This window comes from Colletotrichum karsti (genome assembly GCF_011947395.1).
Source record: "Colletotrichum karsti strain CkLH20 chromosome Unknown Scaffold28, whole genome shotgun sequence".
NCBI classification, from domain to species: Eukaryota; Fungi; Ascomycota; class Sordariomycetes; order Glomerellales; family Glomerellaceae; genus Colletotrichum; species Colletotrichum karsti.
Genome location: NW_024065928.1, coordinates 718,496 through 730,544, shown reverse-complemented (window position 1 = coordinate 730,544; position 12,049 = coordinate 718,496). Strand labels below are relative to the sequence as shown.

Sequence of the window (12,049 nt, the reverse complement as noted above, 5' to 3'; positions counted from 1 at the left end):
GAAGGGGGAGCGGACGGATTGTGGCCTCATGGAAGAGCACCATGGGCTGTTCCCACCCGTCTCTGCCAATCTTCGTGACATGAGAAAAGGCAAAGGAAAATAGACTCGTTGTGATGCATATGGATATCCAATTCACCTATATGTATAGAAAATAGAAAACGTCCTGCACCGGACGTATACCACTTTTCGTGACCCAAGCCGTTGCGTTCATCACGGCCGGTCTCATTATCCAATCATTCTCATGAAAAAACCAATGCACCTCCCACTCTCAATGCTCATTAATGCGCCTCACATACGGCGAAGGGAAGAGTCCTTTGGCGCCCATATAAACCCCAAAGAACCAATCCCCGTTCACGTCCTCAATCTCCCTGATCTCGGCCCCCCTCGGGAACATCAGCTCATCCTCGGCCTTGGGGAACCACGGCCACGCCGCGGCCGCCTTTATCCCGACACCGCCGTCCGGCGGGAAGCCCTGCGCCAGGCCCTCGCCCGTCGGCGCGTCCTCCGCCACGTCCCTGGTGACGAAGCGCTCGCGTTTCTGCGACGCCTCGGTCCACCACCACTTCTGGTGCGCCTCATCGTCGCCCGCGGGCTCCATGCGCAGCCCACGGCCGCCTACGAGGTCGGCCAGGACGTGGCGGAGTTGGCCGCCCGGTCCGTCGCGGAAGCCGACGACGACCATGCGGTGGCCGTTGAGGCAGCGACGCCAGCCCGCGTGGCCATTCTCTGGGCTGATCTGGCTGCGGGCTTCGAGGTTGGCGTAGCAGTTGGTGCAAATGTCGTAGTCGCCCGGGTATGTGTCTGGCTCGATGGAGCTCGTGCAGGTGAAGCAGTGATACCTGCTGTGGCTTGGAGTGATAGGGTCCTGACACAGGTCACAGCGGGTTGTGAATGTGAGAGGTTTGAAAGGACCGATGCTATGAATGTTCGGTCCCGTCAAGACAGCCGCGTAGTGAGGAGGGAGCGGCGATCGGGGGCTCGCGGGCGGCGTATGGGATTGTTGAGGTTGGTATGTCAGGGGTAGGAGGGGGTGAGTACAGGAACGTCCCTGGTTCACGCAGTTATTGCAGAATCCCCAATCGCCCATGTTGCACACGTCGCAGCGCCAGAAGCATTCGTTCGCCCAGGACTGGCACCGCGCGCAGAAGTTACCACTTTCCAAACGTTTGACGGGGTCTTCGGTGGTGAGCGTCCGTCTGCCCTCTGCTCCGCCAGGAATGATTTTGGGTTGGAGGTACCGGTTCGCCGTCAACATGTGAGGCTTAGGGATGTCATCTTGCGCGGCTTGTCGAGCCCTTTCCCATTTTGCCCACGCACCGTAACCAAACCCAAACCAATGCAAACAGCCCTTGCTCGACCTGTAGCAGTCAAGACAAATGTTCCAGTTGCCGCTCGCACAAATGCCGCAGTTGTAATGGAGTTCATACTCGATATGCGGCTTTGCGCATCGTGAACATGTGATTGAAGGTTCAGGGTATAGTTGTGAGCGCGTGCGTTGGTGGCCGGGGGAATTCGGACTGCCGATGCCCAGGCCTACTGGACTGGACATGGCCTGGCTGACGATAGACAAGTCCGCCGGTCGGTTCTGTCTTTGAATACGAGGCGATTGGGGCTCCATTGGAGGAGATGTGGCAAAGTTTGGAGACACCAGTGTTGAGGGGTTTGGCAGGCGATTAGCGAAAGATTCTCGAGATGTTGGAGAATCACTTGGAGGCTGCGTGGTAGGTACGGACGGCGTACTGGAGCTTCTAGCTTCGCTAAAGACGGTCCTTGCTGCAGATCCATCGCCAAACTGCGTGCGAGAGGCTGATGAAAGATCCGTTTGGGAGCGAGTTGCCACTCGGGTTTCCGACTGGGTCGCTGGGAGGGGCGTGGTCGCACTGCGCCCGCCACTTGATGTTCGCCGCCTTCTTCGCCTCTCCTCAGGCCGGACTTCGAGATGCAACGCGCTCTGAGAAAGTGGTGGTCGACTACGATCGTCAGCAACACCTGTCGCACTTGTTGATCTTGAGTGAGGTCGTTGTCTGCTCGACGGTCTGCTGTTGTCCGATGCGCTAGCCCTAATCTCCTGCACACGATCAGGAGAGGTTCTCGACCGTCCGCTGGCGTTGCTTCTTCGTGTCCCGTCACCCCGCGTGCGGTCTCGTTCTCGCTCTCGTTGTCGTCTTCTGTAAGCCTCCGTGATTTTCCGGCTTAACTCATCGTTCCGGCTCAGGTCGATATTGTCGAGATCCAGCCCGTCCAGAAGACCTTCTTCTTGAATCTGCCTTGCGAATTCTTCAATTTCCCTTTCGATGTCCCGCTCGCTCAGATCTCCCGAGCTGATGAGGGACCTTAGAGATGACTGGTGCTCAATTTGTCGACGTCGACTTTCGGCAGACAGCTCATCAGCACGTTGTCTCGAGTCGCTTCTCCGCCTTCTCCTCTGTTCGCCTGACGAATCTGGTTGCAGCTGGTCGCCGTAAGACCGGCCCTCTTCGGTGCGGGGTCGTCGACTGCCCTCATGTCGGTGACTGTGACTTCTGTCCCGGCTCGGGTCTCGGCTTCGTCGTGTTCGGCCGTCAGCAGAGCTGCTATCCTGCCTGCGTCTCCGGTGTCGAGGAGCGTGGGACGATTCCACGCCGACCTCTCTCAGACTCATCTCCCGCACCTCTTCCAGCAGGCGGCGCTCCTCCTCTTCCGCCCGCCTCTCCTCTGACGTCCTCTCTGGGCTCCTAATTCGTGGTAAAACCTTGTCGCCTGGCTTGTACTTCTTACTCATCTCCTCCATATCCGCATCGGATCTCTTTCGGTCCGGGTTCGCCGCGATGAACATGTCGAGAAGGGTCGCGACGGTGGCATTGTGCCTCGTATCGCGGACTGGGGCACGGCATGACGGGCAAGTGAAGATATTCGTGCCCGCGGGCGGAGGATTTGGCGAGTTCTCGATCTGCTGAGACCGGTAAGAGAACCAGTCCTTGAGGCATGCGCCGCAGTAAGTGTGCAAGCAGTCGAGGAGGGTCAACGGCTGGTAGAGGAGTTCGGCGCAGATCTGCAGAGGCGGGATCGGTCAGCGCAAAAAGATGTTGAAGTGCCCCTCCCTCTCCGCCTTCTAGGGCGGCGCTACAGGGCGTTGGATCAGACGAGAATGGCAGATAACTTACAGAGCACGTCAGCTCCTTCTCCAGGTCGATGCCAGGCTTTGAGGAATCCATGCGGCACCACGCGATCGCAGAGATGCCGGACACCAAGGCAACATGAATGTCGTGGAGGAGAATTGCCCAAGATGCGCCCGAGGGGACATGGTCCGTATTAAGACTGGGCTGGGCTGAATGTTGGCGAGCTGTGTGGCGGGGCTTTGAAAGGCTACCTTAGGCACGCCAGCGCCTGTCGCCTGTGATGGATGGAAGGATGGATGCGACGGCAGCCCAACCCCACGCTGGTGCTGGTTCCCGTCCCGCCCGCTACTGGCCCCTAATCCCTGCTGGTAGCTCAAAGCATCCCAACTTTCCGCCGTAAGGAACTGAGTCTGAGGTCACAGCAACCCATCCGACATCCCTTTCAGACAGGTCACCCCCTGCAGACTTTCTGGGAATACGAACTCAATGCCCACGACGAGCCTTCAGGTTCGACTGCGTATTTCAAAAGTTACGACACTTTACGGGTCTGACGTGAGTGAATCTTTCTGCAGTTTGCAATATACTTTCGGCGAGGCTCGGTTGAGGCGGACTCGCAGAAGGAAACAACCCTCGACTAAAATCCAGCTCCTTTACGAGAGGTTCTCAAAATAGGCCATCCTGATTCCTAATTCCGGCTGATGGAGGATGAGACTGACATCTAGACGAGCGAAGCCAAGCACGCTCGCTGACTGTGCACATGCATCGTCCCGTTCGAGTCCTGTGGTCGGATTCCTCCAAATAAGCGAACGAACATGGTGACACAACGTTTTGTCTTGCTCAGATTCATACACAGCTCATATATTGATCTTTCTCAGTCAATACACCCTATGCCTTTAAGAGTGAGTCCACTCCGCCTTCTTCTTCTCCGCGAAGGCCTTCATGCCAATCTTCTGATCGTTGCTTCCGAACAAGCTGTGGAACACCCGCCTCTCGAATTCGACACCGTCTCTCAACGGCAGGTCCTGGCTCTTGTTCACAACTTCTTTGCAAGCGTTGATGGAGACGCGAGAGTAGCCGGCAATTGTCTCGGCCGTCTTGAGCGTCTCCTCCATGAGGACCTCGTAAGAGGGGAATGCCCTCGCCGCAAGTCCCCACTGGGCGGCATCAGTACCGCTGAACGACTTGCCGGTCAAAATCAGCTCCATGGCCTTGGACTTGCCAATGGCACGGGTCAGTCGCTGACTGCCTCCAGCGCCGGGAATGGTGCCGAGCTTGATCTCTGGCTGGCCAAAGTTGGCATTCTCGGTGCAGTACAAGATGTCGCACATCATCGACAGCTCACAGCCTCCTCCGAGCGCGTGACCCGAAACAGCAGCGATTATGGGCTTCTTGATCTGAGTCGTGAGGAGTGACCAAGACTCGATAAAAGACTTGGTGTATGCCTCGGAGAAGGTCAGCGGAGCCATTTCCTTGATGTCAGCACCAGCAGCAAAGGCCTTCTGGGAGCCCGTGAGCACGATGACGGATGTGTCATCCGAGTCGTTGAACGCCCTCAATGCATCGTTGAGTTCATGAATGAGAGGAGTGCAGAGAGCGTTGAGAGCCTTCGGGCGGTTCAACGTCACTAAAGTGGACCTGTATCAGCATCACCAAGTAAACGAAACGCAGTTGGAGGGATGCTCTCACCTTGTCCGACACCGGGTCTCGGCTGAGAAACTTGAATGTATTCGTACGAAGTGCTGGCATATCCGCGAGCCAGTCTGGGCAACGTCGGGGCCTGCAATCGCGAGGCAATGGGCCGCAGGTATCTGAAGGAGTTCATGGTAACGGAGCTTCCGGCGTAGCTTTGACGGAGATAAGATCCACGAGACTTGATCGTGAAAGTAAGCCGAATCGGACGTTTATGCTGGACGACACTTGTACCACCGAATGATTTGAGAGGAGAGTCGGAACAGACGATGTCCTCGCACGGGATGGACTTCAATTGGAACAAAACTGGTGGAGAAAGCCGTGTTGATTAGTGACGGTGATGTAAGAGGTCAAACTCAAGCTCGAGCTCTCCCCCGAGCTTCAAGGGAGAGCTGGAAAGCATCGGCTCCCGTCCCTCCTCAGGGCCGAGGATACAGTCGGTCGCAAATGAAGCACGGACTGCACACTGTGGGCATGTCCCCCGCGTCACAGGCTCGTCGTTCTGGGCAGCACCCGTGGACCTCAGTAGGTACGTAACGCAGCACACCCCTGTCCAAGACCCGTTTCTTCAGATTTGCTCCACCACGTTTCCAAGCTCCCGCCCGTCAAGCTGGGTTTAGTGGGAAACTGCGCCACAAGGGCCCTCGTTCTGGCCCCCTTCCTGCCTCTTTCAGGGGACCCAATCACTGAAGTGAGTTGCTAAACCGCCGGGTAAGATTCGGGCTAACAGCAGTTGCGAATCACTGTTGGGAAGCCTTACGTGGCTGAACCTACTGCTATTCCAGCGATCCCGCCCGTCAACCCAAAAATTCGTCCGGACAGATCGCGACATCGCAAGTCATTCTTATCTTACTAGCACCATCGCGCATCCTCTCCCTTGGTCGACGAGTCTTCACGACAACACGGGTACATAGATCATTTTCTAGTCACGGTCTGGCTTGAGCCATTCGCAACTTGCCCAAGATGGATACCATGGAGCCGGAACAGACCCCTTTCTCCTCCGTTACCACGCATACCTCCAAGATTCAAAGAGTACGCAAGCCTACCTATTCCAAGTCACGCGATGCTTCGATCGTTCTGGCTAACCCTCGCGCAGCAATACCAAGCACTCCTCGACCAGTCAACGCCATTTGTGCTCTACAGATGGATCGGCACCGGTGTCTGTCTCCTCGTCTTCTTCGCCCGCGTCTTCCTCGCGCAAGGCTGGTACATCGTCGCATACGCGCTCGGCATCTACCTTCTCAACCTCTTCCTGGCCTTCTTGCAGCCCAAGTTCGACCCGTCCAATGAGGCGCTTGACAACGAGATGGAGGACGGAGGCGTTGGCATCCTCCCGACCAAGCAGGACGAGGAGTTCCGCCCCTTCATCCGCCGCCTCCCCGAGTTCAAGTTCTGGTACTGGGCAACTCGCGCCATCCTCATCGGCTTCTTCTGCAGTTGGTGGGAGATCTTCAACGTTCCCGTCTTCTGGCCCGTTCTGGTCATGTACTGGTTCATTCTGTTCTTCCTGACGAGTGCGCAACCCCCTCCCTGCCTGCTTAGCCTTGGCGCAAAGCTGACCAGAACTCTCTATAGTGCGCAAGCAGATCCAGCACATGATCAAGTACCGCTACGTTCCCTTCACCTTCGGAAAGAAGAACTACGCGAAGAACTCCTCGTAGGAGAGGTAACGCGACTGCTGTTGCACTGAGTAAAGCTCGATGCCACACGCTCTGAAGCGGCGTAGGCAAGAAAAAGTCTGGGCATGGGTTATAGACAGAATGCGACGGCGAACGCCTGAGAGTGCAAACACTTATGACGAGTCTGGACGGCGCGGACGACGGTGACGACGGGGGAAACTTGTACGTATAGAAATTGGCGTCGGTATGAGCATGGCGAACTACACGGGGCGCATCAGGAAACGCTCCTGCACGGTCGGGAGTCATTGCGCCATTGATGATTGATGGTCTGGCTTTGAGATCCTTCATCTCATACTACGTATTTTAATATAGACAGACAGAAAAAATGTCTGCTACCTTTCATGTTGGTTGTCGCTGCTCAATTTGACAGCTTGGTGCTGGTGCTCGTCTGATAAGGCAGGTAAGTTGTTGATAAGGCTCACGGTCCGGGCGTTGGCGTTCAATTGGCGCTGCGCAGTCAGAGTACCCCGAATCTCAGCCTCGTGGAACTTTTCCGGGTCACTTGCACCTACCTACCTCAACGCGACCGCGACCTCATCCCTCCAACACCATCAACTGAACTCACCTTAATTTTCTGACCACCTTAATTCGAAGCGGCCACCACGATCGTTACGGGTAGCATCGAACCGCCGCCATGTCTTCTTCCGCGCCTCGCAGCGGCGAGCGCGTAATCCATCAGGATTTCATCGCAAGAATCAGATATTCCAATGCCCTGCCACCGCCTCCCAATCCGCCCAAGTTGCTCGACATTCCGAACACTGGCCTCGCTAGCGGCCAGTACACAACACCTGGCTTCGCATCACGTCTTGCCAGAGAACAACCCCTAAACATCGAAGTCGACGCGGAGCTGGGTATGCCGTTGGACCTGGTAGGCATGCCTGGTATCTTCGACGGAGATGAGAGCTGTAAGCGCGACGACTTGGTGGCCACGAACAGAGCTCCAAACTGACATTTTCCAAGCTATTCAAGCGCCATCTCACCCTCCTCCCGTTCACCCTCACGATAGACCCCTCCTCAGACCGCTGTCCACTCTGGGCCGAGCCAAGAGCAATGCCGAAGCATCAGTCTCCTTCCTCCGCAGAACGGAATACATCTCCTCCGTCATGCCCCGGAAGGGTGGCGCCGGCGCTGCTGGTGCTTTCATCAACCCCAAGCTCAAACGCCCGGAGAAGCGCCGCTCCCCCGAGCCGGACAAGGACTCGCCTGCCGCCATCAGACGCAAGATCGAGAAGAGCTTCGAGAGCGCCGAGCGCTTCATCAGCAATCCCTCCCGACACCGTCACCCGAGCAAGCCCAACGTCTCCCTCGTGTCCTCCTACCCCCTCCTCCCCGACCCCGACGCGCTTCCCGACTCCGGCGCCTACGTCACCGTCAAGCTGCTCACCAACCCCATCGCCAGCGGCAACAAGTACGACCGCCGCCTCCTCAGCGGTCTCCTGCGCCCCCTCGACAGGAGCGCCGACGAGAACGAGGCCTACCAGGCCGCCCTCGAAGCCCACGAGCGCGACCCCGCCCGCTTCCCGAAGCCCAAGAACCTCATGGACTACAGCTTCTTCCTCCCCGCGACGACGAAGACCGGTGACAACTTCCGCGCCAAGTTCGACCCGGAGAACCCCGACCACGACGACGACGCCCTCTACACCAACAAAAGCCAGGGCTCCGATGGCTTCTTCACGTTCCATCGCCTGCGCGCGTACGAGACCACCAAGGAGGTCGAGCTGGACCACAACACAAAGTACGACGAGGAGCTCATCCTCGCCTTCAACGACGAGCCCTCGGCCGGCAAGCAGAAGGCCGCCTACTACTACCCCGTCATCCAGCGCACCACGATCCGTCCCCAGCGCGCCAAGAACATCGCGCGTACCATTACCCAGGAGGAGGACGTGCAGGCCGTCAGCGAGGTGGAGGTGTCCATCTGCGACCCCAAGGGCACGACCCGCGAGAACATGAAGCGCTACCGCGAGAAGCCCATCGGCTTCGTCGAGGAAGAGCAGGAGCAGGAGCAGGAGCAGGCCGCCGAGGGCAACGGCGAGGGCGCCGCCCCCGGAACGCCCTCAGATCACGAGCAGGACGCTAACGGCGACGAGGAAGACGATGATTAGGAGGTGACTTAGAGACATGTATCCGAATTGGAAATCAAGGGGCGATGCCTGGAAGGCACCTTACAGCTCAGCTCGAGCGCGTTTGTAATAACAGTTCCCCCCGCAGCCAAACCTCTGCATGTGAAGCGGAGTTAGTTGAATGGCCTTTTAGACACGGAGCAAAACAACTTTAGGGAAAAATCAAAAAGAGTCATCATCAAGTAGCGCCATCATGCTCGTCTGGTTCGTGAAATGACTCAACATCAGCCAAGCGACATGGACTTCATTGAATCCAGGGTCGTGATGGAAATTAGGTATGTGAGATCTAACCAGCAGCTTTATGAGACAAGGCAGGTTTTCTCTCCCGCCTCCCCCTCTCTCTCTGTCTCTCTTTCTCTCGTCCAGCCTCTCTATACTACAATTTTTGGGGTCCGGGAGGGCGAGAGGACGACCATCATCGATCAACAACAACAGCAGCAGCACAAGGTGATATCCCCCCTTCAATGGTATAGGCAACAACTTTCTAGAGATAGCAACGCACTTTCATACCCCACACACGTCATGTGTACCAGAACTCCGTTTCTTTGGCCATTTTAAAAAAACCGAATTCGCAATGAGGTTATGACAAGAGGTGAAAAATAAAAGACAGGGATTGAACAAAACACGCCTAAGCCGGCGGCGTGTCGGCGCCTCCAACTGAGAAGCCGATTGTGTCTCTCTGGTCGTCGATAACGCGGCCGTATCTGTAATGAGTTAGTTAGACTGAAGAAAGACGGATGAGATGAAGGAGGACTCACTCTAACAAGAGGCGGAAGAACCAGACCTCCATATCCTCCTTGCGAAGGACCTTGTTCGCCCAGTCGCGGCTGCTGATGGCCATGCGCTCCGCCTCGTTGCGGCCGAGAGCGCCATCGCCGAAGAAGCGGACGGCCTCGAGCCAGTCGTCTCCCTGGAGGCTCAGCGGCACGTAGTGCGCCCACGGGCGAAGCCACTCGAAGTGCCACTCGCGGAAGATGGCGAGCTTGAAGACGAGGGAGCGGGACTGGAGGAAGGCGTAGAAGCGGCCGGAGAAGGCGTTGCCGTCCATGTCGAGGAGGTACTTGTACTTCCAGGCGTCCTGCTGCTCTGCGTGGCCCTGGATCTTGAAGAACTCCTTCTGGGCGTCGCAGTCGCCGGGGTCGCACTGGCCGACGTGGGAGAAGTAGACGTCGACGATGTCGCGGTAGTCGCCGCGGGGGACAGACTTGACTTCCCACTTGGGGTTCTTCTCGTCGCCACGGTTGGTGTATATCTTTGCCTGGTCGGCTGCGTTGAGCTTCTGTACGAGGTGCTGGCGATGCTGGCGGCGCCAGCCGCCGTTGCGGGAGAAGCCACCCGTGGTGGAACCACGCCAATAGAGGCGGTCGGCCTTCTGTTCCCAGGCGACGTCCTTAGACTCATCATAGGCGACCTTTTTGTACCAGTACCACGGTGAAGGATAGAGGATGTCGTTGTAGGAGGAGATCTTGGACTGCGAGAAGATCGGGAAGAGGTCGTGGACGATGTTGTAGGCATTTGGGCGGTCGAAGAAGCCGTATGTCTCACTGAGAGAAGGGGAGAGACAGATATCGGACATGGCCGTGATATTATAGACAAAGCCGAGCTCGCTGACGCCGTACTTGCTGAGGTCGTCGGAGAGCTCGTCCTCCTCGAGGCCGCGCGATGGGCTGTCAGGCGGGCATGACATGCGAGAATGCGTCCAGGTCGGCTGGTGGGCGAAGACGTTGAAACGGGTGCGCTTGTACTCCTCGATAATGTTTCCCTCGCTCAGGTCTCCGGCTCGCTTCGTGAAGGTATTGGATGGGTTCGGGGACGAGTTGGCCTTGGGCATATTGACGTCCTTGGCCCTCTTGACAAGTCGAGCAAGGTCCTCGTGCGGGACCACAACGCGAGGCTCATCGTGGATGTTGAAGGCGAGATCCATGCTGGGCAGCCACTGGATGAACTTGTCGACCATGCCGGAGGTGGCATCGCGCTGCCAGTCCTGGCCGCCCTGGATGTGGGATATTTTGTTGTCGCGGATGAGCAGACCCAGAAGCTTATTGTCGAAACCGAGGGCCTCTCTAGCGCGCGATCGTATCGTAGCGGGCTTCAGACCCCAGAAGGGCGTGAGCATCTCGTGGATCATATCGAACTCGTCGATGAGCTGAACGCCGTTCGCCTTTGCGAACTCGAACCACTTGTCGAAATTGGGCGGCGGGGGGATGCCGTAGCGTCTCCTGTACTCGGCGACGGCCTGTTCCAGCGTCTTGGACTGTCTTTTGAGCGTCGTCTGGAAGTCCTTCTCGGCGTCCGTCATGAGGTGCCACATCGGGTGTGAGCTGGTGCCGGAGGCGGGCTTCGGCCGTCTATCGGGAGGAGGACCCAAGTAACCGGGGCCATCGTCGACGGGCGGTGGCTTCTGGGCCTCTTTCGCTGGTGGAGGAGGATTTTGGGAGATTGGCGACGTCGGTATCGGTCGCTGATCGGCCGGTAGTCTGAATAATGTGTATGCACATACCGTTACGAAGGCGATGATGGCTACGAGCGTCCATTGGCGGCGGCGCATTGTGATGATGTCGCCTGCCCCTCGCGGCAGGCTGCGTCGAAGTGATTCGGGATGTTTAGGGGAGGATGACGGTGCGGAGGGGACGCTGGATCGTGGAAAACACGAGTATGAAGAAAAAGAAAAACCGGCTCAGTGCGTCATCGCATCGAGGACAACGGCGTTGCGCAAAGATGCAGCCGCGTATGCGTTGACGTTGGTGTACAAAGCAGTGGTGTCGTGCCTCTCGGTTGCTGGTCCTTGATGCGATTACCGCCAACGAACTTTCGCTTGGCTGGAGTTGTGCTTCTGATCCGGGCGGACGCTAGACTGGCAGGTTCGTGGTTGACATGCCCCTAAAAAAACCGCCTAGAAGAGCCAAACTGGAACGCGTCCATCCGGCTAGTGGCGCGGCGCTATGAAGGACAGGGGTCATAATTGGACACCTCTAACCCCCCGAAGGTTTGGTCTGGATCATTGAAGACTCGGAGTGACTCTCTTTCTTGAAGCTTGATTTGATGATCAGACTCTTCCCGGTCTACTTGCCTCCCGTCAGCATTTTATTTCAGGCGAAGCTCAAATCGAGGACATGCTCAAAGAACAATCACTAGTTCTTTCAGCATTCAATATCGGATTCATCTTGACCTGCCAGCAGCAACTTTGCCTGTCCATGGGTACTGAGCAGGCTGCTCAGGATGCTTGATTTGATGTCGAAATGGCTGTCTATCTACTTGCTAGTCATGAAGTTCTAACTTCATGATGAGGAGAAGAAACAGCACTGATGCAGTTTCTTTTGAGAAATTTGATGGTCTCAGCCAAGGAATCCGTGGCCAAAACATGATTTCACAAAGCAAGTGTCATCATCGCACCTTCAGAGACATGTTTCTTTTGATGAGCTCTTGGAATGCCTCAGAACTCTTTTGAGACAAGCGCATCGAC

The 12,049-nt window shown here is 56.8% G+C and overlaps 6 protein-coding genes across 6 annotated transcripts; 2 read left to right on the top strand and 4 right to left on the bottom strand.

The window, feature by feature from the left end:
* Positions 1-268: 268 nt before the first annotated feature.
* CkaCkLH20_08530 (uncharacterized protein) lies at positions 269-1,618 on the bottom strand (the record flags this gene model as incomplete). Its single annotated transcript, XM_038891245.1, has 1 exon — positions 269-1,618. The coding sequence occupies one exon, from the start codon at positions 1,616-1,618 to the stop codon at positions 269-271; it is 1,350 nt and encodes a 449-aa protein (XP_038743619.1).
* A 716-nt stretch (positions 1,619-2,334) lies between these two features.
* Positions 2,335-3,194, bottom strand: CkaCkLH20_08529 (putative ring finger domain-containing protein; the record flags this gene model as incomplete). Its single annotated transcript, XM_038891244.1, has 3 exons — positions 2,335-2,582; positions 2,638-3,031; positions 3,144-3,194. The coding sequence occupies 3 exons, from the start codon at positions 3,192-3,194 to the stop codon at positions 2,335-2,337; spliced, it is 693 nt and encodes a 230-aa protein (XP_038743618.1).
* A 797-nt stretch (positions 3,195-3,991) lies between these two features.
* Positions 3,992-4,920, bottom strand: CkaCkLH20_08528 (enoyl-CoA hydratase/isomerase; the record flags this gene model as incomplete). The annotated part of the gene is made up of 2 exons (XM_038891243.1): positions 3,992-4,722; positions 4,785-4,920. 2 exons carry the CDS (start codon positions 4,918-4,920, stop codon positions 3,992-3,994), a joined length of 867 nt encoding a protein of 288 aa, XP_038743617.1.
* An 830-nt stretch (positions 4,921-5,750) lies between these two features.
* Positions 5,751-6,448, top strand: CkaCkLH20_08527 (Rer1 family protein; the record flags this gene model as incomplete). Its single annotated transcript, XM_038891242.1, has 3 exons — positions 5,751-5,819; positions 5,884-6,301; positions 6,363-6,448. 3 exons carry the CDS (start codon positions 5,751-5,753, stop codon positions 6,446-6,448), a joined length of 573 nt encoding a protein of 190 aa, XP_038743616.1.
* A 652-nt stretch (positions 6,449-7,100) lies between these two features.
* On the top strand, positions 7,101-8,568 carry CkaCkLH20_08526 (uncharacterized protein; the record flags this gene model as incomplete). The annotated part of the gene is made up of 2 exons (XM_038891241.1): positions 7,101-7,371; positions 7,427-8,568. 2 exons carry the CDS (start codon positions 7,101-7,103, stop codon positions 8,566-8,568), a joined length of 1,413 nt encoding a protein of 470 aa, XP_038743615.1.
* Positions 8,569-9,214: 646 nt separating this feature from the next.
* On the bottom strand, positions 9,215-11,134 carry CkaCkLH20_08525 (capsule-associated protein; the record flags this gene model as incomplete). The annotated part of the gene is made up of 2 exons (XM_038891240.1): positions 9,215-9,290; positions 9,345-11,134. 2 exons carry the CDS (start codon positions 11,132-11,134, stop codon positions 9,215-9,217), a joined length of 1,866 nt encoding a protein of 621 aa, XP_038743614.1.
* Positions 11,135-12,049: the final 915 nt, after the last annotated feature.